The sequence below is a fragment of the Schistocerca cancellata genome, chromosome 12 (genome assembly GCF_023864275.1).
Source record: "Schistocerca cancellata isolate TAMUIC-IGC-003103 chromosome 12, iqSchCanc2.1, whole genome shotgun sequence".
NCBI lineage: Eukaryota > Metazoa > Arthropoda > Insecta > Orthoptera > Acrididae > Schistocerca > Schistocerca cancellata.
Window position 1 is genome coordinate 30,810,386 of NC_064637.1, and position 24,741 is coordinate 30,835,126.

Below are 24,741 nucleotides of genomic sequence, written 5' to 3' on the forward strand. Positions count from 1 at the left end.
ATTCTCAAAGTTATGAGCTAATTAGTTTTATTGGAAATGCATCCTATTAAAAGTTATGAACAATGATGTATATTGTGCAGTACATATTAAGTAAAATTCGAGTGAGCTAATAGATCGAATTCAGCTATAAGACTGCATCCAAAAGAAAGCCTAAATTTTACTGATTCCAGCAAAGTGTTTAAATTAACCTAAAGTCTATTAGTTAACTAGATATTAACACTTGAAATCTGTAGCCTGTATGACTTTCAGTGCCAACTGTGACCAAACTACTAAATAATTCCGAGATCTGTTTCGATACTTTTGCTACCTTTATTTTTCTACGTAAAATGACTCCAGTCTCAACTTTGTAAGTGCATTAATTAAGAATTAAGTACATTTGAATATGTAAAAATTATTGTTCAAGAGGGCTGCCATGGTTATAAGTCAGGAATTCCCACTGCAGATGCACAAGTTAGTTCCGCATATTTAAATTGATACAGCTCACTCATGTTATTTAAATAATAAAACCCAGGCGTTAACTTCAAAACCAATTAGAAAGGATCATTTTAACCTGGGAAATTATAAACCATAATATATTAACCGAAATAGTGAAATATTCAAGCACTCGTCTATATAAGGTCCGAGCTGGTGCAGTTCTCAGTTAGTTCTCGGTCAGATTCTTACGAAGCAAAAGTGCGGCAAGTTGGTTAATTTTTCAGTAATTGTAATTGTGAACTTTGTTAAAGACTGGAAGTTTCTAACCTACCTAATGTGACGATTAAGTGTAAGAGGCCTGGTCACACGAATATTGCGTGTGTGAGTGAGTGATAACAAATAAATCGCACTGTGGCTGGCATAAATGTACAACAATGAATACGGTCTTGCCTTTTGATTTTGGAAAACTTAATCTAGGATCCCGGCTTCTTAATTTCAGTGTGATTTAGGTGAAACAGACGCAGCTACCGGGAAGACAATATTGAATAAGCAAAGCAAGGTAGGTCGGGAACACTGTGTACTATCTGCTGGGTGAGGAAATGTTTCAATACCGGTACATCCGGTTGTGATGTGAACTTTAAGAGGCACTAATACAAGGATACAGCCCGGCACGTTACAATGGGGTACTCACTTGAAGACGACGTCCTGCATGTCTGTCACCGTCACCCCCAAGCTCTGCAGCAGCACGTTCAGGAACAGCGGCGTCTGTGTCGGCTGGTTCGAGCCCGAGTCGCCTCCACTCAGAGAAAAGCTCAGGTGAACCTGCGAGCAAAAGTTTCCACATCACTTGCTGGCACAATATAAGATTACTCGAGGAACGTCATTTTAATTAAGCACCGAGGGGCGTGCCTGTGTATAGAGTGCACCGACTACAAATAACATTGTCTTGTACCATTGAATTATTGTTTTATAGCTGTGAGCCCATACCTATTCCTTCCTTGTTGCTTCAGCTAACCTAATGATAATTTGTGTTGTCATATGTCGAAGAGAGCAGAGTAGAAATATGTAATGAACAGCGAGTTAAATGTTAAATGAGGGGGGAGGGCGGGAGGGGGGTGGGAGGCGGGGGGGGGGGGGGGGAGATATCCTACCTGTGCGATAAAATGATACAGATTCCAAGCTAGCAGCACAATCTCACAGTTAGGTAGTTATCTATCAGATAATTAGTAACTGAACAAGTGGTTGGCTGGGATCTGATTCAACTGCATGTTCCAAGTGGATCGTTACTGTGGGGTAACACCTTTACATAGCAACAGAGTGATAGAATGGAAGTTTATTTCTTGGTTGTTTAATTAAACACCGATTTAGTGTTTATAATGTAAGTTTAGTTAAGATTAAACTATGATTTTGTTCATACATCTTGGTAACATAAAGACAGCTATTCAAAGTACACTGTGGGTCCACTCGTGTAATGAAATACAGCACTCCTGCTTGAGGGACAATTTTTATTTCATTAAATACAAACTGACTGGGCAACCTACACACTGTCGGAAAGAGAAAGATCTACTGTTTCCATTACTACTGCCGACGGATGCTCTTGTGCCAACAGACGACAAGTTTGCACCAGTTGTCACTTAAGGTGCAGTTTTAAGGTGCCATTTGCCGAATGTGCACTACTGTTTCCAACTTGTGCAGGGTCTTGCTTTAAATGAAAAAGATACTGAATTTTGTGGCAATGCTGTAAGAAAGATGGCGGATGAAAAGTTAGATCAATTTTTAATCTTAGTGGGAAGTTGAATACACACACTGTTCACATATAGGGTCTGCTAAATCCCCAAGAATCACTGCAACACGAGAGACTCCTCGAAGCTAAATGTGTTTTTTGCCATCCTCATTGCAACTTCAACATCTGAGCATTTTCAAAATGATCTCTTCCGCAACAGTGGATAAGTTGCACGGGAGGAGATGGTCTGGGTCTCGTGTCCTAAACACTGTTATCTCCTCGCATCATGCCTCGTGGCTTTTTCTCGTGGGGCTCTGAGGGGAGGGTCAGGGCCAAACAGGCAAATGAAGCAGTTTACCTCACGGCTCTACCGACAGCTATAGCTGAGCTGCAGAACTGAATCGCAGCTGCAGGACACTCTACAGCACGAGAGACAAATTTTTGCATATGAGACAAATTTAGCAACCACGTATGTATTCAACATGTGGCAGCAGAACAGTTACAACAAGTGTCTTTAAACTTTAAAATTTTCTGTTTCCACATGTACATAGTTTATTCAAATCCAACTTCTATTGCATGAAATACAAATCAGTTAAACTTTAGGAATCTTTCTGAATAACCCTGCATTTTAAAACCATTTTCTTCTTCCATTTTTGATACCGGATTTTTGATACTAGATAACATGTAGATAAAATGTAAAATCACATTCAAAACACAGATTACGTAAGCGGCATGTCTGTCAGGGAGGGCAGCAAACTGTCACTGATTCTTTTGTGTACGAGAATGTGTTATTGTTAGGTGAGTGTCAGGAGATTTGGGATGACTTGGAAGGATTTCTATTTTGTGCAATTAATGGCAGCTTGCTTTAAATCTGGACATATTCAAATTAATCCGTAAGGTAAGAGACACATTCCTGTAATGTTGAAATACACTCTTACTGGTATTTTCTCGTGTTTTGTCATGTTGATAAAATATCTAGGTGTAAAACTGAGAAACAACACAAACTGGAATGGGCACACAAGGTCAGCTGTAGGGAAAGTGAGTGGCCAACTATTGTTTACTGAGAGACTTCTATGAATTTGCAGCATGTCTACAATGGAAAATGTGCACAGAAAGCTCACGTAACCCATTTTTGAGTACTGCGTCAGTGCTTGGGATCCCCACAGTCAGATTAAAGAAAGATGCTGAAGTAGTTCAAAAGGACCACTTGTCAGTTTGATCAGTAAGAGTACTACAAAAAAATGGTTCAATTGGCTCTGAGCACTATGGGACTTAACATCTATGGTCATCAGTTCCCTAGAACTTAGAACTACTTAAACCTAGCTTAACCTAAGGACATCACACAACACCCAGTCATCACGAGGCAGAGAAAATCCCTGACCCTGCCAGGCATCGAACCCGGAAACCCCGGCGCGGGAAGCGAGAACGCTACCGCGCGACCACAATTTGCGGACAAGAGTACTACAGAGTAGAGCTTTGCGACCTAGGATGAGAACCAGTGGAGGGAAAAAAACAGGTAACTTCGCAATATGCTACTGGGGAATTTTAGACTACTAGCATTTGCAACAGACCACAGAACAATTCTACTGCTTCCACCTTGCACACTGTACAAGGACATGAAGGATGAAGTAAGGGAACTCTACATCTACATACCCATTCTGCAAGCCACTATACGGTGCATGGCAGATGGTACCTCGTTCTGCTACCAGTCATTTCCTTTCCTATGCCACTCGCAAATCGAGCAAGTGAAAATGACTTTCTATACACCTTTGTATGAGCTCTAATTTTTCTTATCCAGTCTACAAACCATGGAAAATTGAGGATGGAATGTAACAATATCATGAAAAGGAAAGGTGCTACACGTCATATAGTGGAGATGCTGAGTCACAGACAGGCACAACAAAAAGACTGTCAAAAATTACATTCCATGTGGCAGTGGCATTTATCAACAAGAAAATGTGCCATGTCACAAGGCCAGAAGTGTGATAGAGTGGTTCGAAGAACACAGTGGCCGGTTGATGTGCTAACCCCTCCCCACCAATTTGCCAAAACTGAACCCAATGGAACACATCTGGGATGCGGATGAACGTGCATCAGAGCTCATCCCCCCCCCCCCCCCCCTCCAGAATTTATGGGAATTAGGCGACGTGTGTGCGCAGATGTGGTACCAACTCCCTCCAGCAACCTACCGAGGCCTCACTGTTTGCATGACACAATGCATCACCACTATTATCTCATATCACTACTAGGTAAGTGGTCATAATGTTCTAGCCGATCAGTGCACACTCTATGCGAACATTACAGGATTGTTCAAACAAATTTCGGACTTGCAGCCGTTCGTCGTTCAATACTTCGCACGATATTTCAACTGGGCACCTGCCAGTCATCTTCAGGTGAGCCGTCACAGTCTGGCGAAAACGTCCTCCGTTCCGCAATATATAGCGTACTGTAACTATTCTGCGCATGTGTCGAAAACGTGATAGTTGAAACACACTGCCCGCCGGCAGTGCCCTCGCTGGTGGAATAGCGGAACTCAGTCGCCCTCTGCGTTTCCGTTTGCCACGGCCGTCGACGCACTCTGTCGTCTTCGATTTGAGCAAATCGTGGAGATGATGGGATTCCGTGCACTGTCCAGTTGGTAGCCGCTGTCACGATTTAACAGATTTTCCGCCAGTCGTATTTCTACGGATTCTTTAATAATGGAGTCCCAGAAAGACGTTGCTGTGGACAAAATTGCGGACCTTGTGGGATCAGTTAAGGACAATCTGTTACTACGAAAGGCCGGAATTAACAAGATACTGTGCCAATGCGGTATGGCTTACATAGGTCAAACCACACGCACTGTGAAAGAACGCTGCACTGAACATCAACGTTACACCCGCCTTTTGCAGCCAAGCAAGTCTGCTATCGCTGAACATTGTATTTCTGCTGGACATTCAATGGAGTACGAGAAAACAATGATTTTGTCCACAGCAACGTCTTTCTGGGACTCCATTATTAAAGAATCTGTAGAAATACGACTGGTGGAAAATCTGTTAAACCGTGACAGCGGCTACCAACTGGACAGTGCATGGAATCCCATCATCTCCACGATTTGCTCAAATCGAAGACGACAGAGTGCGTCGACGGCCGTGGCAAACAGCAACGCAGAGGGCGACTGAGTTCCGCTATTCCATCAGCGAGGGCGCTGCCGGCGGGCAGTGTTGGTTCAACTATCAAGTTTTCGACGCATGCGCAGAATAGTTACAGTACGCTATATATTGCGGAGTGGAGGACGTTATCGCCAGTCTGCAACGGCTCACCTGAAGATGACTGTCAGGTGCCCAGTTGAAATACCGTGCGAAGTATTGAACGACGACCGGCTGCAAGCCCGAAATTTGTTTGAACAGTCAATTCGCCAGGAAAATTTTAAAATTCACATTACAGGATTGCTTTTCTTACTCATCCATGTTAACTTATGTTATTTTACATTTCGAGCAAGCTGTCATTCATCACCTGAAATAGAAATTCTGTCCAAGTCATCCAGTATGCTTTTATGATCACTCAACAAAGATACTTTCTCATACATAGTAGCATCTTCAGCAGTAACACTTTCCTGTTGATCCTATACATCAGATGATTGTACGCAGAGAACAAGAGCAGTCCTATCCCACTTCTTTGGGGCACACCTGGCCATACCATTCTCTCTGATGAACAATCTCCATCAACCACAAGATGCAGGGTTCTATTACTTAAGTCATCTTCGACCACTCGCATATCTTGAAATATACTTTGCATCCTCTAACCTATATTAATAGTCTGTGATGGGGCACTGTGCTAAACACTTTTAGGAATATGGAATTTGCCTCTCGCCTTTCACCGACAGTTCATCGGACAGTGTCCAAGGTAAGGTTAAGCTGATTTCTCATGGTCAACGTTTTCTAAAGCTGAGCCAATTTGTGTACAGAAGCTTTTGTCTTGCAAGGAAACTTATTATATTCACTTGCACAGGCACAAACCTCTAATGCTTTTTTCCCCTCATTCGACTTGAAAGCAGGACACGAAAGAAAATGGTACAAAGTCCCTCTGTCAAGAACAAGAGCAGATCATATACGTTGAGTAACTGAAGATGTAGAAGTTCTGCTGCACCTGTCACAGGACAGGCACTGGTTAGACAAGCTGGATAAAACACTCTTACTTCTACTTGTATCCAGGAAGTCGCCCACATGGTAACAGCGGACATAACCAACACGGGTAATTTGGCAGCCAATAGCTTCTTCCACATTCCCAAAGTGCAAGACAGTATTAGCGTTCTATCGGAGGTCAAATGATTTACTAGCCATCTCATCTTAAAGAGCTGTGAGAGTGCGAGTTAAAACAAGTTATTGTTGTGTATTAGGTATCTGATTAAAAGAAACACTGTGTCATTTGATTTTTGCAATTGAAATCAGCATAAATTTATTACCGATTCAGGGTAGTGTACAGTGATACAGGAACAAACAAACAAACAAAATGTTTGAAAATATTGTGAAATTTTTGAGAATGGGCAAATAAACAAGCGTAATAAAATTTGAATTGTGTCCATGTCCATCACTTGTCACGGATTACTGAATAATCGACATAAGTAAAAAGTTGTATAAGAAACTTTTTCATAAAGATCTCACGCGCTGGAAGCATTTAGTTAGTGATGTTGAGGTGAAAACTGCAATAAACAACTCAATGAACTGAAGACAGCCAACTACAACACAGGAATTCTAAAGTTCATGGACACTTATGACAAATGCTGAAACATGAGAGATGATTATGAACAGAAGTACAGCATGTTTTATGTTTTGTCAACATTTTGTTGATAAAATACACTTTTTTAATTTATTACAGCCAAAAGCACATTCCTTTCTGGAGTACTGTCTTAGTTGATGTGGAACAAGGTTGAAGGTCTTCTGCAAAATGATGAATGTAATGATGTTTCATGACAGGCTGACAGGCAGCAAAGATGGAAGCTGTGGTACTTCAACCTTAAATGAAGCTCAATTCATCAGCAGCTATCTGGACAATGAGACAGATCTGATAGTTCTAGATTCTTCCAGATATCTTCACTGTACGAAGGACATTCAGTAACTAACAAGAAAAACTGCATTAGGGGAGAAAACTGTAGGAAAAGTTGGCAAACTATCAGGCAATTTTATCAGTTATTTGAAAAAAAAAAAAAAAAGCCAACATAACCTATTTTGTTCATTTCAAAATATCAGTTCTGTATGAACACATACAACGGGAGAGCAACATTCAGTGATAAAACTATATGTAAAAAAGTTGGGAATTTATTCAAGAATGCTCAAATAGTACAGTGAAAGATGTTTAAGCTGTGGAAGCACATATAAGTGGATTGAACAGATTAAATTAGTCAGTGCAAGTGACACCCTAATCATCACCCCAGCCTGAAATCTTAACTTATGCACTACATCATTGTATAAGCCGAAAAAGAAAAAAAAAATTATAAGAAAAATCATGAAATTGATAATTTGTGAAAAATCAATACTCAAACTGTGCGTTTTATGAGTCTAGACACACAAACTGTGTTTGAGCTGAGTCATAAGATAACTGGTAAGTCCAAAAGATGCTAATGTGTGTTTGTTCTGAACCTGAAACAATGGTTTTAAATTGAAAGTGATAAGTTTCTAGAGAATATAATGTCAGATGAGATGTGCATATGTGGTGCATTTCAATAATTATTCTTGTTCTTGTTCGGTAAATAAAACCACTTTTTCTTGCTGCAACTTAATTTATTTTTCCCAGACGTGTTTCGCCTTTTTCTCGCTTTAAGGCATCTAGAATGATACAGTTTTGTTATTTTTAGATTATTGAACAGTTCACATCATGTTTTTTTATGTAAATAAGTAATAACTTACAGTATGTTGTGATCTGTTTCTCAGATCACAACAAACTGTAACTAATTACTTATTTACATAAAAAACATGACGTGAACTGTTTGATAATCTAAAAATAACAAAACTGTATCGTTATAGATCTCAGTGAAGACACCTTAGAGCAAGAAAAAGGTGAAACACATCTGGGAAAAATAAATTACGTTGCAGCAAGAATAGATGTTATAAAACAAGTAGCGTATTTACTCGAATCTAAGCCGCACTCGAATCTAAGCCGCACCTGAAAAATGTGACTCGAAATAAAGGGAAAAAAATTCCCGAATCTAAGTCACACCGGAAATTTGAGACTCTAAATTCAAGGGGAGAGAAAAGTTTTAGGCTGCACCTCCAAATCGAAACAAAGTTGGTCCATTGTAATATGAGACACAATTTAGGTCGAATGAACGACGATACAGCTACAGTAGTTTGGTTCGAGTCGTAAGCTTAGCAGTTAAGCTTTACCAGGTAGCCATTGCTATGCGTCAGGTGCTCCGTCCGTATTTATACGGGTACCCTTCCTTTTTCACGTGCTTCATCTGGTTTGAATCGATTGCTTATTTTGCTTTGATCTCATAAGTACTGTTTTCTTTGTTATACGTGTTTGCGTCACTCTAAGCTGAAAATGCATTACTGTACTGTGTCACGCATTGTTTGTCGCCTTCTGATAGTGCCTGTTTACGGCCTGTCGCCGCTCGCGACATGGCTTGCTTTTGTGCACGCTACTGCCGCTTAAAATTAAAAAAAAAAAAAAAAAAAAAAAAAAAAAAAAAAAAAAAAAAGAGAGAGAGAGAGAGTAATTGTCTCATTAGCGAAACAATGGCAAGAGACTGCTATTTGTTGTTACTTACACTGCTGCTTTCTTTGATAATGATCAACAAGAACCAAATAATAGACTGCGTATGATAGAACATGTTCTGAACGAGAGTTAGGCGAGAATGTTTCTCCATTTGAAAATCTTTGTGGCCGCTTCTTTAGTACATGAAATTCTGCACAGAAATTGGAGTCATCTTAGAATTAAAAATCTAGCCAATTGCCGTGCTCCATTTCAGACTGTATCACTACTAGGCATAAGAATAATGCGAATATAAACATGACACGATACGTATATTCTTCCGCGTTTGCTGTTGTCTCAGTCTAGTTTCGTAGTTTATAAGGGGGGCAGGATTTAAATGAGATAGCAGAAAACATGAAAGAATACATGACAAAATGTTGATATTCGTATTATTCTTATGGTGAAGAGAATACTGCATGTGATTCACATTTCATCACGTTCCTATTAGCAACCATCTCTTCTCACAGGTAGGAAAAGCTTCAGAAAGTAGAGTTGGCCATATTGACAAACATCCCAAACAGTCTTGCATGTCGGATTTTCGTAGTACATTGAAATTCTGCTACATTCGAAGATGAACAATATGGAATTTGTATTTACTTTGTTGGATAATGTATGAAAATGCAGTGGTCGAAACTCGGGGCGGAGAAAAAAGCTCGTCTTCCACCTCTTTTTTTTATTTTATTTATTTACTTATTTTTTTTTTTTTTTTTATGAGGCGGAGGTTTTGGCGCCAGTATTTATCTTTGTGCCTACAAAGCATGCCTGTGTAGCGCTACATATATTCGACGGCAGAAGTTGGTTGTGGCGGCACCTACCAACATTTTTCAGAACTTCCACTTGCTTTGCACTCGATTCTAAGCCGCAGGCGGCTTTTTGGATTACAAAAACCGGAAAAAAAGTGCGGCTTTGATTCGAGTAAATACGGTATTTCTGTGCTTGCTGCAGTGGATGACCTCACAAACAAACTTATTATTCTTGTTGTTCAACAAATGTTATTAAAAATGAAACCACTGTGAGTGAAGGAGGAAATATCAAGAACAATGTCAATGACATTCATTGCAGGAAGAAGTAGAAAACAAATGTTACAAGCAGTCATTTCAGATAAGTTATGCCCTAACATGAGTTTGTAGTGCCAATTATTGCCAACCCTTGAAAACTTTTACTTATTTTTTTACCCTTTGGACAACTCACCTCTACAACAATCTACCACATATTTTGGTAAAAGCAATGAGGAATTTGCAAATTAGGGACTGGTAATAGCACTCCTTCAGCAAAGACAGTCAAATGTAAATTGTGGCTGGTTGCTGCCATACTCTATAAACATTCTCTCCAAAATGTATTAAAAGTTGTCTTAAGTTCTCAGCCTACTTTCACTACTTGAGAAGAGTCTCATGAAAAATGAGTGATTGTAGGACAATGAAAATCTGGGAAAGCATTTGGAAGGACATGTGGAAGAGAAGTAATGAATATACCACTGAAAGAAAACACATTTTAATTTCCACTTGGGATGATAACATCTGTTAAGTGCATACCATGTTTACATTCCAGCTTACAAACAGTGCTCAAACTGATGGTCATCTAAATCCGTGACAGGCTGAAAGTTTGTACAGATACCACTTAGCTATTGTTTGCAGCACTTTACGAAATGTGGAGCGTGTAATATTCAGCCATTATGAGAGACTGCTCGAAGATCGCACATTGCGATCAGCATTTCCTGCCTCAGCACAATTGGCCATTTGCCTCACTAAGTCCCCAAACTGCCAGTTAATTCCAACTTCTAATTCACATTCTTCAACCATAGTGTGGGAAGAGGTTCTGTTTGTATCCCTTTAATGTGTCAATACTTGCAAAGAGCAGCAGCTGTACTGCAATTGTTTTGATGAAACAGCTTTGGTTATCCAGACCCATGTTCACTGTCTGCAGCTGTAATGGAAACGTATGCTTGTGTTTCAACCTTATGTCGCTGTACCACCACCTGCTCTTACAAGGAGACAGCATGACCGTGGGGTCGGGGATTTGTCCGCAATTTTGTGTGGTGAATGAGGACCCCTAACACCTCACGTAGTTAAAATATTATGATGATCCAAAGTTTCTTAGGTGCCTTATGAGTATAAAATGTTAGTACACTGCCGAGCGACCGTCTGGCCTAGGCATTTAGGGCTTGGAGTCTTACGCCAGAGGTCTCATGTTCGATTCCACCTGTGGCACTTTTTTCCCCCCTTCTGTTTCATTTTCTTTGGTTTTCCACCAATTATTCAGAAAGATTCAAAAACCTACATTATCTTTAACAAATTGATTGAATAAAAGTTATTTTCTTTTCGTCCAACAACACAATTAATGGCAGTGGGTTTCCCAGTTTTCATTGTAAAGTATATGAGGAGAAACATTGCCTTTTTAATCAGAATAACAAAGTCGATTGGAAACCATTCAATTTTTACACATATAATAATTATAAACAAGAACCGCAGTGGTAATTATCATTAAAACAAACGAAGCAATAATTTTTGCGACATCTTGCGCAACATATAAAAGCGGATTTTTTACAATCACAGAGCGTTTGCAATAAATCTGTACAAAAACATGCCCCAATAATATTTACGAAAATGTTTCGAGTTTCTGACAACTTTGAGGCAAAGCAGGCATAGTGAATCATGTCTCTGAATATTGGTGACGATAATTGATGGTGAATTATAGAATGAATTTTTATACAATCTTCCCAGGAATTAATTTCACAATTCTCCTGTAACAATGCGCTGCAATTTTGCAAGCAATAGAAGAAAAAAAAGTGCTGGAGGAGGAATCAAACTCGAGACCTTTGGCGTAAGGGTCCATGCGCTAACCATGTATGCCAGACGGCGGCTCGGCAGTGGACTAACATTTTGTACTCATAAGGCGCCTAAGAAACTTAGGATTGATTTTTCTCGGGATTTTCCAAGTAGTGCGTCCTGATATTTTAGCCAACACGAGGTGTTAGGGGTCCTCGTTCACCACACAAAATTGCGGACAAATCCCCAACCCCATGGTCATGCTGTCCCCTTGTTAGTGGCAAGTCATTACTCTAACACGACTAACAATGCAAATCTTGCAGTGAACGGTCTGAGCATCGTTCCTGTAAAGTTGGGTACCCGTATGGTAAATAGTTTTGCATCTACACTGACAAAGTTGGGTACCCATACAGTAAATACTTTTGCATTACACTGACTTAAGGGCAGTTAGAACGGAAAATTCTTTTTTACATTTTTGGATTTTTATCTCATTAAAAAATTTGCAATTTTCCGAATAAAATGATTATATATATAAACTCACATGGAAAGTATTTTATTTTTTTACATATAAGCTACACCGGTTGAAAATATTAAAATTGTTACATGCATTACTTCCAGATCTAATAAAATTGATAATTATCTATATAGAAGGCTGTGGATTGCTGTGTTATAAAGGTCATGTCCAGAAGAGGATGGGCATCAGGTTGAGGAAGTTGAAACAAAGTTTGAAAGACAAGAAACTTTCTTATGGTAAAACCATAAGAGGCAGGCTGACAGACAAAATGATTGATGAACTATGGCAGTATTATGGGATGGCCATTAGAAATAATACCGAGGATTGTTGGGAATGAAGCAGGCATTACGTTTTTCCACAGACTGTCAACTGCTGAAAAACAGGTACACCACCTTTGCCCTCCTGGACCTGATTTGTGGTGCAATTACCGCATCACCCAGTACTCAAAGAGTTCATACAGCCATAAATATTCCATCCCAGCAGCAGTCTTGAATATCATAAAACCTATTTACAGAGACCTGGCAAATCCTGAGTTACTGAAGAAGTATTTGCACGGTCAGACTCTAAATCCCAATTAGCCGTTCAATACTCTTATATGGACTCGCCTAAAAAAAAAAAAAAAGAAAAAAAAAGAAAAAGATGTTGAAATGAAGACACTAAAGTGCGGGGTCAGTGATACTGTTATTGCTTTTAATGATGGCAACATTGGTAGGGTGAAAGCGCTACATCATATGGGAATTAATCCTGGAGCAAACGGCATCAGAGAAATTGCATGGAAGGACAAGGTTCGCATCGATAAAGCAGTGTATGCAGCAGAGTTGGCCACTAAGGAGCCAATAAAGAAGAAAAAACTTGGAAAAAGATCAAGAGGATGATTTTCAGTACGGTGCAGAATGCTTCTGAGTGACTAAAAATACACAATTAAACATATATTGAGTAATTTACAGTCTTTTGAAACTTTAGAAGCCATTCCTGAAAACTTACATTTCCTGTTGCATTTTTCCCTAAATCTCAGAAACCACTTGGAGTAGAGTATTCAAATTTTCAGGGAGTAATAACATACATATCCTGAGTCAACTAAACTAAAAGAAGAACATAATGTTATGGAAAATTAAAATTATTTACGATAATGTCCAAAAAAGTACACAAAATTTTAACCGTGCAATTAAAAAATTGCATTTCGAAAAGCAGCGGCTGAAATGCAATTATTGTAGTTCAGTAGACTCGGAACATAATTTAATGTCCTGTAAAAGTTTCATGTCAATGGTTACAGTAGTTCCTGAAATACAGGGAAGCCATGTCATTAAATTTAACATTGTTGGGATAGGGCGTTCCAACTCCCCTGAAGTAGTGAAAGTTTAATCTTAACTGCCCCGTACTCCATAAATGTAGCAACAGTTAACGGGATTTTTTTTACCACTGGATACGGAGAACAGGTCTACGAGAACCTTTTTGCATCAAAACTACTTTCTGTAATATTGACCTCTTTCCCTAGGGATGCACAGACTACAAACTGACAATGTTTCCAAATATTAAAGAGAAATACAATTAAGTTTTTCTTAAGTAACACTTTTTTACAATGAGCCAAAATGATTTCTGTTAAGGGAACACTAAAAAATATTTACGCATCATAATAGTTTGCTCGGTTCACGTGTAGCATCTCACCTTAAGTGGTGAGAAGTGCAGGAGATCGTAAAAGTTCTTCTGCTCCTGTGAAGACTGCATCGACACGTGACTCTGGAGAGGCTCCTCGACCACCTTTAAGTCGGCTGCAAACTGTTCTGCCTGAAAACATATTAAATGTCGTTTTAGTTCAAAATAACATTTATTGAAACAACTGTCCTTATAAATGCTGTTACCAAAATTTTAAGTTTCGCAAACACAAATCTGAAATACTTGGAATAATTATAGGTAACTAGAGTCACTGCAGTAAACTGAGTGCATAAACTACTCTAACTCCACCAGACGAAGAGCATCAATTAATTCGATCAGTACACATTTACCTCCTGCGCGTCACTGAGTTCGTCCGCCATGAACAGCTGGATGATGCTGTTGATGAAGCCCAAGTCGAGCTTTATGTGGAACTCCTGGATAAGCACCTTGAAGTACTTGAACTGCTGCACAGGGCTGTGCTCCATTATCCTCTGCACAATGCTCACCTCCGCGAAGGGCTTCAGCGCTGTAAAACAGAGTTCACAATCACATTAGATCTCACTTTCATTGGCTGTGGTCACGCATACACAGTCCGGGCACATTAATGTGATCACCGTCTATGTTTGATATCAGCGTCCAATAACCACTTTCAGATTGTGCCGCTAAAGTGGAGTTATCGAATGCAGTTTTCCGAAATTCCTTCACGAGGCAAGACGAATGGAATATTCCAGGATTTGAAATGCGAACAGCTGCTAGCATGTGTTTCTTAGAAGTAGATACCTTAGGGGTTGCGAAGCAACTCAAATCGCTTGATACGGGCAAGTCTTCAGGTCCAGATTGTATACCAATTAGGTTCCTTTCAGATTACGCTGATACAATACCTCTCTACTTAGCTATCATATACAACCGCTCGCTCATCCATAGACCTGTACCTACAGACTGGAAAATTGCGCAGGTCGCACCAGGGTAGTAGGAGTAATCCATCAAACTACAGACCTATATCATTGACGTCGGTTTGCAGTAGGGATTTGGAGCATATACTGTATTCAAACATTATGAATCACCTCGAAGGGAACGATCTACTGATACGTAATCGGCATGGTTTCAGAAAACATCATTCTTGTGCAACGAAGCTAGCTCTTTAATCGCATGAAGTAATGGCCGCTATCGACAGGGGATCTCAAGTTGATTCCATATTTCTAGATATCCGGAAAGCTTTTGACTTCGAATAAAGCTGTGGGTCTATGGGGTATCATCTCAGTTGTGCAACTGGATTCGTGATTTCCTGTCAGGAAGGTCGCAGTTCGTAGTAATAGACGGCAAATCATCGAGTAAAACTGAAGTGATATCAGGTGTTCCCCAGGGAAGCGTCCTGGGACCTCTGCTGTTCCTGATCTATATAAATGACCTGGGTGACAATCTGAGCAGTTCTCTTAGGTTGTTCGCAGATGATGCTGTAATTTACCGTCTAGTAAGGTCGTCCGAAGACCAGTATCAGTTGCAAAGCGATTTAGAAAAGATTGCTGTATGGTGTGGCAGGTGGCAGTTGACGCTAAATAACGAAAAGTGTGAGGTGATCTACACGAGTTCCAAAAGAAATCCATTGGAATTCAATTACTCGATAAATAGTACAATTCTCAAGGCTGTCAATTCAACTAAGTACCTGGATGTTAAAATTATGAACAACTTCAGCTGGAAAGACCACATAGATAATATTGTGGGGAAGGCGAGCCAAAGGTTGTGTTTCATTGGCAGGACACTTAGAAGATGCAACAAGTCTACTAAAGAGACAGCTTACACTACACTCGTTCGTCCTCTGTTAGAATATTGCTGCGAGGTGTGGGATCCTTACCAGGTGGGATTGATGGAGGACATCGAAAGGGTGCAAAAAAGGCAGCTCGTTTTGTATTATCACGTAATAGGGGAGAGAGTGTGGCAGATACGATACGCGAGTTGGGATGGAGGTCATTAAAGCAAAGGCGTTTTTCGTCGCGGCAAGATCTATTTACGAAATTTCAGTCACCAACTTTCTCCTCCGAATGCGTAAATATTTTGTTGAGCCCAACCTACATAGGTAGGAATGATCATCAAAATAAAATAAGAGAAATCAGAGCTCGAACAGAAAGGTTTAGGTGTTCGTTTTTCCCACGCGCTGTTCGGGAGTGGAATGGTAGAGAGATAGTATGATTGTGGTTCGATGAACCCTCTGCCAAGCAGTTAAATGTGAATTGCATAGTAATCGTGTAGATGTAGATGTAGATGTAGATGTAGATGCATATGCATATGTTTTATGGTCCACTGAACAGAGAGCCATTAACGTACGTACGTAAGGAAAGGATCCGGGCTGGAGGGGGAGCATTATGATCTGGGGAATGTTTTTGTGGTGTTCCCTGGGTGATTTCGTTATTCTGTAAGGCACAATAGTTGAAACATGTATGCATCTAACCTTAGGGAAGACCTCCACCCTATACACAGTTTGGTTTTCCTCGGTACGATGGCATCTTCCAGCAGGACAATGCAAAGTGTCGCACAGCTCAAAGTTTATCGGCACGATACAAAGAGCACCAAGAGAGAGTATCACACTCCCGTGGTTACGAAACTCTCTGGTTTTAAACCCAATTGAGAAGGCACGGGATCACCTCGATCGGGCTGCTTGTGCTACGTATCCTCAGCTGAGAAACCTACAGCAGCTAGGCTAGTGTGTGTGTGTGTGTGTGTGTGTGTGTGTGTGCGTGTGCGTGTGTAAGTGCACGCGTGCGTGCGTGCGTGCGTGCGTGTGTATACCTGTCTTTTTTTTTTTTTTGCCCCCTAAGGTAAGTCTTTCCGCTCCCGGGATTGACTCCTTACCCTCTGCCTTAAAAACCACATCCTTTCGTCTTTCCCTCTCCTTCCCTCTTTCCTGTGTGTGTTTTTTATTCTCTCTATCAACATACCAATGCTTTCTTCCGAGTGTCAAGTTTTTGATAGGTAGCATGACTCTGTGGTAGAATGCTTGCCCACAAGGTGGAGGACCCGGGTTTGATGCCTGGCTAATGCAAATGTTTAAATAAAGGTTCATGTTCTTCAGGCACTTCTGTGAAGGGTAGAATACACCAAGACAGGAAAAAAAATGGTAGCAGCCCTCAATTTGGTGCCTTTTTTTCTACATTGAAAATAAAACAGTCAAGGTTGCAAAGTTATTTTACTTAAAACTCGAATTTTTATTTAAAAAATGACATATTTTGCTGTGGTTAGGCATCATCAGATCAAGTTCATTGCACTGACTATGAAAACATATGTCAACCACATACAAACAGAAGCCACCTAGATGAACTTTGTTCGACAGTTTTACGTAATCTGATGATGCCTAATCAAAGTGAAATGCATTATTTTTAAGTAACAATAACTTCACAACTGTGATTGTTTTATTTTCAATATAACCAAGAAAACCAGTTGCTGTATCAATTAGCCATTTTAACACATATCTGTCATTTTTATGAAAAATCTCATCTCATCTCATCCCATCCCATCCCATCCCATCCCATCCCATCCCATCATCATCATCATCATCATCATCATCATCATCATCATCATCATCATCACAACAACCTGATGTAAATATTACCCTTCTCCACTTGCTGGAATCTTACTGGATTTCGTTTCCTGTGGAAATGAAGTCAAACTGTCTTGAGTACAGTCAAGTACGATAGTATCTGTATGTTTTAAGCTGTACGTTATGTACATATTGACTCAGTGATAATGTGGGGCAACAGCTTGACCAGCACATTAAAACTGGGCAGGTTGGCTGGGCAGTTGGTCTATCTAACCTGCAGTGATGTGAACAGCTGCAGTTAACACTTGAAAAAGAGATGAGCAGAGAAAAAGTGGGCATGAATGTCATTTAATTTTTAAACTGAATGAAATAATATATATGAAAACTCTGAAAATGCATTTCTTAGGGAAGCAGATGGAAAGCATAACATACTCCTGTGTTTAGTATTTTAGTTAGAAAAAGTGTGACGAAAATTCCTAACTTAAACACAGGGAAATTTTTCACCTTAGCTCCGTGTGATGTAAAAGCTTACTGCACACATTCCACTGTACATCTAAATACTAAAGCCAGTAAAGGTATTACTTAGAGTCAGCTACCTGGTAATCTTTGAACTCCTACTGTATCTGAATCCAAAGGATACATTTCGGTACTGGAACTGTCATCTGTTACGTCGATAACAAGTCTATTGACAACAGAATCCACAAAGCCATCCAAGCATCCCATTTTCTCCTCTCATTTTATGATATACTGTTCTGTAACCCACCAGTGTTCGCCAATGTTGTGTGACAGAGGTTTGTGCATTAGTTTGATCTGTAATGTTTCTCAATTTAAACAATTTTTAGTAAGAAATTGATAATTACAGATTTATATCTGCAATATCTGTTTGTAAACCACTTTGAAGCTGTACTGGCCCATTTAACAACCAAAAACAAAGAAATAGTGGTTGCTGGTGATTTCAATGTAGATTTCCTTAAAGACTATCCTTAAGAACTTATTGGAGTTAGTAACACTAACATTCAACTTAATTCCCACTGTAAAGTTCCCCACTAGGATAGCCACTTGCTCACAAACAGCCATTGATAATATCTTTATAGAAAAGTCCAATGAACAAAATTATATTACAAAGCCAATAGTCAATGGCCTCTCAGACATGCAGTTCCTTCTGTTAAATGTTAGTACTGAACAGGATATAAAATCTGTTAAATCTGAGCTCAAGAGGGTAATCAGTAAGCCAAAAATTGATTATTTTAGGACACTCCTCAGAGACATTCACTGGACTGATGTTTACAGTGCTCATGGCATGAATTAAAAATACAACATTTTTGCTAATAAAATGCGTACCTTATTTGAACACTGCTTTCCCCCAAAACTTACCAAGGTTAGAGCAAAGTCTACAAAGAAGCCATGGATTACTCGAGGAATAGGGGTATCTTGTAAAACAAAAAGAAAACTGTATCTGTCAATCCGAAACATTTCCAATGTTGATGCTATAGCACATTATAAAAAATACTGCAAAATATTAAAGACTGTAATACGGATATCAAAGCAAATATATTACAAGGAAAAGATAGTCATATCAGATAACAAAATAAAGACAATATGGGATATAGTGAAGGAGGAGACCGGTAGAACCAGACATGAAGAGGAACAAATAGCATTAAGAGTAAATGATACATTGGTGACAGATGCGTATAGTGTTGCAGAACTTTTTAACAAACATTTTATAACTGTTACTGAAAAGATGGGGTTGTCAGGTTTGGTAGATGCTGCTATGGATTACCTTAGACCAGACATTTCAAGTAACTTCCATAATATGAATTTGACCCTCACTACCCCAACAGAAATAATGTCCATCATAAAATCTTTAAAATCAAAAACATCTAGTGGGTATGATGAAATATCAACAAAGTTAATTAAAGAATGTGATTCTGAGCTAAGTAACATATTAATCTATCTGTGTAACCAGTCGTTTATCAGTGGAATATTTCCTGAATGGCTGAAATATGCTGAAGTTAAGCCACTGTTTAAAAAGGGAGATAAAGAAATAGCATCAAATTTCCGTCCAATTTCACTGTTGCCAGCATTCTCAAAAATTTTCGAAAAAGTAATGTACAGTCATCTTTATAACCATCTTATCTCAAATAACATACTGTCAAAGTCACAGTTTGGATTTCTAAAAGGTTCTGATATTGAGAAGGCTATCTTCACTTACAGTGAAAATGTGCTTAATTCATTAGACAAAAATTGCAGGCAGCTGGTATATTTTGTGATCTGTCAAAGGCATTTGACTGTGTAAATCACAATATCCTTTTAAGTAAACTAGAATATTATAGTGTAACAGGAAATGCTGCAAAATGGTTCAAATCTTATATCTCTGGCAGGAAACAAAGGGTGTTATTAGGAAAGAGACATGTATCAAGCTATCAGGCATCATCCAACTGGGAACTAATTACATGTGGGGTCCCACAAGGTTCCATTTTGGGGCCCTTACTTTTCCTTGTGTATATCAATGACCTTTCATCAGTAACATTACCAGATGCCAAGTTTGTTTTGTTTGCCGATGATACAAACATTGCAATAAGTAGCAAATCAAGTGTAGTCTTAGAAAGATCAGCCAATAAAATATTTGTGGACATTAATCACTGGTTCCTAGCCAATTCTTTGTCATTAAACTTTGAAAAAACACACTACATGCAGTTCAGAACTTGTAAGGGGTGTCCCAAGAGTATATGTCTAACATACGATGACAAGAAGATAGAAGAAGTGGACAGTGTTAAATTCTTGGGATTACAGCTTGATAATAAATTCAACTGGGAGGAGCACACCACAGAACTGCTGAAGCGTCTTAACAAATCTCTGTTTGCAATGCGAATTTTGTCAGACATAGGGGATATAAAAATGAAAAAGCTGGCATACTATGCTTACTTTCATTCCATAATGTCATATGGGATTATTTTTTGGGGTAATTCATCAAGCCAAGCTAAAGTTTTCCGGGCACAAAAACGTGCAGTAAGAATTATATGTGGTGTGAACTGAAGAACATCCTGCAGAAGCCTGTTTAGGGAACTAGGGATACTAACTACAGCTTCCCAATATATTTATTCCTTAATGAAATTTTTCATTAAAAATATATCACTTTTTCAAACCAACAGCTCAATTCATGGAATCAATACTAGAAACAAGAATAATCTTCACAAGGATTTAAAGTCACTTAGTCTTGTACAAAAAGGTGTGCATTATTTAGGAACACACATTTTCAATAACTTGCCAGCAGCCAAAAAAAGCTTAACAACCAATGAAATTCAGTTTAAGAGAAGCCTAAAGGATTTATTGGTGGCCAACTCCTTCTACTCCATTGATGAATTTCTTAGTAAAACCAACTGATTTGTATATAAGTACAACATAACTTCTGCACAATTTCAGTGCAGTAATGTGTTCACTGAAAATTTGTGTGTGTGTGTGTGTGTGTGTGTGTGTGTGTGTGTGTGTGTGTGTGTGTGTAAGTATAATCTAACTTCTGCACCATTTCAGTGCAGTAATGTGTTCATTGTAAATAAGTATTTCAGTAGTTGTATTACATGTTTATTGCCTTATAAATAAATAAAAAACTTTTTTATTTTAAATTCAGTGCATTAGTATTTGTAAAATGACTCTTAGTGTTCATTAAAAAATGATGATCATTCCACTTGGGACCTGTGGAATGGTACATTAGCTTATTTGTTTTAGTTGTAAATATTTGTCATGTATTGTTGTTTTTCTGACATGTTCCACATCCTGGAGGACCTCCTCACTACGGATCAATTGGAATGAAAGTAAATCTAATCTAATCTAATGAAAACTGGAGTCTTATGTGTGATGTATAACTAGAAACAAAAAGACGTGCATTTTTCCATTAAAAATTATGATTAGATATGTGTTAATTATTATGTATTTTATGAATTTTATATTTAAATGACAGAGGTATTTTAACTCAATGGAAAAAATAAAACAAAAAAAGAAAAAGAAAAGACCAAAGCATGATTTGAACCAGTGATCAATAGCATACACCATTACCACTCTACTATACTACTCGTTCAGTGACATCTCTTTTATAAAAACAACTTAACTTTAGGAAATAAAGTTCCTCAGAAAACTTCAAAGCTGATTGCCTCTGCAAACATGTGAAAAATATTTTAAGAACAACCTGTTTCTCATCTCTTTTTAGCGTCGTTGCACTACAGAGCAGAAAGCAGTCATTTTCACAGTACATATTAATGGTATGATGATCAGAGCACAACTAGTGGTTACAGAGGCTGTGACTATACACGATTTTTGAAATAAAAACTACACAGCTACAGTACGATTAAGAGAAATGTTGATGGCTGTAAATATGTTAGAATATCTTTAAGTTTCATTTACATTAACAAAGTAATAAAATATATGATACATGATTAGGCCCTATTTCCAAGAGAGTAACACTGACAGTGTTTGTGTGCTACAGGAGCTTACCTATCATTGCATTTGTGTTTGTTTAGGTCAGGTTTAGTCTTACGATGAACGCTGTACAGGTGTCCTATTCCTGAGCAATCTCTTCATACGCCTAACCATTTTAATCTTCTTTCTCAACCTTCCCATGTAGGAGCTCCTCACATGTTACTTTTGAAACACTTTCATTTTTAAGTGTTTCCTTTTTGTAACATCTATTCAATTTCTCATAAATCTTGCTCACTAGATGGTACAGCTTTTTCATGACTGGCTCTCCCAAGGCCGTCAGTATTCTAATGGAATGTTGTCTACTCCTGGGGCCTTGTTTTGACTCAGGTCTTTCAGTGCTCTGTCAAACTCTTCATGCAATATCGTATCTCCCATTTCATCTTCCTCTACATCCTCTTCCATTTCCATAATATTGTCCTGAAGTACGTCGTCCTTGTATAGATCCTCTATATACTCCTTCCACCTTTCTGTTTTCCCTTCTTTGCTTAGAACTGGGTTCCCTTCTCAGACTTCAAGAAGAATATAATGATTCCAATCCCAAAGAAAGCAGGGGTTGACAGATGTGAAAATTACCGAACTACCAGTTTAATAAGTCACAGCTGCAAAATACTAACGCGAATTCTTTACGGACAAATGGAAAAACCGGTAGAAGCCGACCTCGGGGAAGATCAGTTTTGATTCCTTAGAAATGTTGGAATACGTGAGGCAATACTGACCCTACGGCTTATCTTAGAAGCTAGATCAAGAAAAGGCAAACCTACGTTTCTATCTTTTGTAGACTTAGAGAAGGCTTTTCACAATGTTGACTGGAATACTCTCTTTCAAATTCTAAAGGTGGCAGGGGTAAAATACAGGGAGCGAAAAGCTATTTACAATTTGTACGGAAGCCAGATGGCAGTTATAAGAGTCGACGAGCATGAAAGGGAAGCAGTAGTTGGGAAGGGAGTGAGACAGGGTTGTAGCCTCTCCCTGATGTTATTCGATCTGTATATTGAGCAAGCAGTGCAGGAAACGAAAGCAGTTGAATGGAATGGACAGTGTCTTGAAAGGAGGATATAAGACGAACATCAACAAAAGCAAAATGAGGATAATGGAAAGTAGTCAAATTAAGTCGGGTGATGCTGAGGAAATTAGATTAGGAAATGAGACACTTAAAGTAGTAAAGTAGTTTTGCTATTTGGGGAGCAAAATAACTGATGATGGTCGAAGTAGAGAGGATATAAAATGTAGACTGGCAATGGCAAGGAAATCGTTTCTGAAGAAGAGAAATTTGTTAACATGGAGTATAGATTTAAGTGTCATGAAGTCGCTTCTGAAATTATTCGTATGGAGTGTAGCCATGTATGGAAGTGAAACATGGATGATAAATAGTTTGGACAACAAGAAGAGAATGGAAGCTTTTGAAATGTGGTGCTACAGAAGAATGCTGAAGATTAGATGGGTAGATCGCATAACTAATGAGGAGGTATTGAATAGAATTGGGGAGGAGTTTGTGGCACAACTTTTTCAAAAAGAAGGGACCGGTTGGTAGAATGTGTTCTGAGGCATCGAGGGATCACAAATTTAGCATTGGGGGGCAGCGTGGAAGGTAAAAATCATAGAGGGAGACCAAGAGATTAATACACTAACCAGATTCAGAAGGATGTAGGTTGCAGTAAGTGCTGAGAGATTAAGAAGCTTGCACAGGATAGAGTAGCATGGAGAGCTGCATCAAACCAGTACCAGGACTGAAGACCACAACAACAACATTCAATTTCTCAAAAATCTAATTTAACTTGCTCATGTCTTACTTTTTTCCTTTCAATCTGTGTACCACTAATACCAATTACAATGATCTTTTCAAAACTGCATAAGCCAAAGTTTAATTTAAAAAAAAAAAAAAAAAAAATAAAACAAAATAAAATAAAATTTGCAAGTCTAAGCCAAGGCAAAGAAAGTCCTGCAGCTACAAGAAACTGTAAACAACTTTCACAAGTACATTTACTACTGTTTTGGTGTTTGTGTTCTCACAATAACAATACTCATGTCACTAGAAAAATTTGACTGATTCCGCCTCCACATTCATACAAATGGAAGTTCATTTTGAGAAACAGACACAGTAAGTCTCACCACTCCCGAGCGGCTCTCCTCTACACTCTTACCGTTGTCGGCAGCGACGCTCCTGGGTGGCGGCACGGGAGCCAGCACGACGGGGAACATGCAGTCGAACATCTGGTTGTCGATCTGCAGCCGGTTGATCTTGGCGTGCAGCTGCGTCTGGTGTGGCGACGTGCGCAGCTGCATCCACAGGCCCGTGTGGTAGGTGCGGCGCAGCCTGCGGCGGCTCGGCCGTATCATCTCCTCCGCCTTGAAGTCTACCTGCCGGGAGGGGAGCGAACGAGACACCGGTTTACACTTCACTGTCTTCTAAAAGCTTTTGTAAATATTAAAAGAGAGACATTTCCCTGGCACTCTGCTAACTTTTGATACTCGAGCCAGTGTAGGCATAAAGTCTTTCGGAAGAGCACACACACACTGATAGATACTTACACAAGAACTCCAATCATCACCCACAATAAAAAAGAGGTGCAATCAAAAGTTTAGTGGACAGGGCAAAACCGAGTTGTACGTCGGAACATCTGGATACGGAACTGAATCGTCTGAAACAGGCCTTCGAAAAGAATGGATACTCAAACAAAGAAATTAATAGAGTTTTAAGACCTAATTACAGCAGGCCAAAGGACAAGGATGGTACACAGCAATGGAAGAACACGGTGTCTTTACCTTTCATTAGTAAGATTACAGATCGAATGGGCAAAATTTTGCTGAAACGTAAAGTGAAACCGGTATTCAAACCTACCAGAAAAATAGGACAAGTACTTCATTCTGTTAAAGATAGAAGGCCACCATTATCATAGCGGTGTGTATAAAATTTCGTGCACTTGTGGCAAGGTCT

General features: G+C 39.1%; 1 protein-coding gene across 1 annotated transcript in view; it reads right to left on the minus strand.

The window, feature by feature from the left end:
- The window catches only part of LOC126109417 (intermembrane lipid transfer protein Vps13), a 443,304-nt gene that overhangs the window by 48,515 nt on the left and 370,048 nt on the right, over positions 1-24,741 (minus strand). The window contains exons 51-54 of the mRNA XM_049914452.1: positions 23,948-24,164; positions 14,152-14,327; positions 13,814-13,933; positions 1,106-1,236 (exon numbers count right to left, since the gene is read on the minus strand). Of these exons, the coding sequence (XP_049770409.1) occupies positions 1,106-1,236; positions 13,814-13,933; positions 14,152-14,327; positions 23,948-24,164 (644 nt within the window). The remainder of the gene's footprint in view (positions 1-1,105; positions 1,237-13,813; positions 13,934-14,151; positions 14,328-23,947; positions 24,165-24,741) is intronic.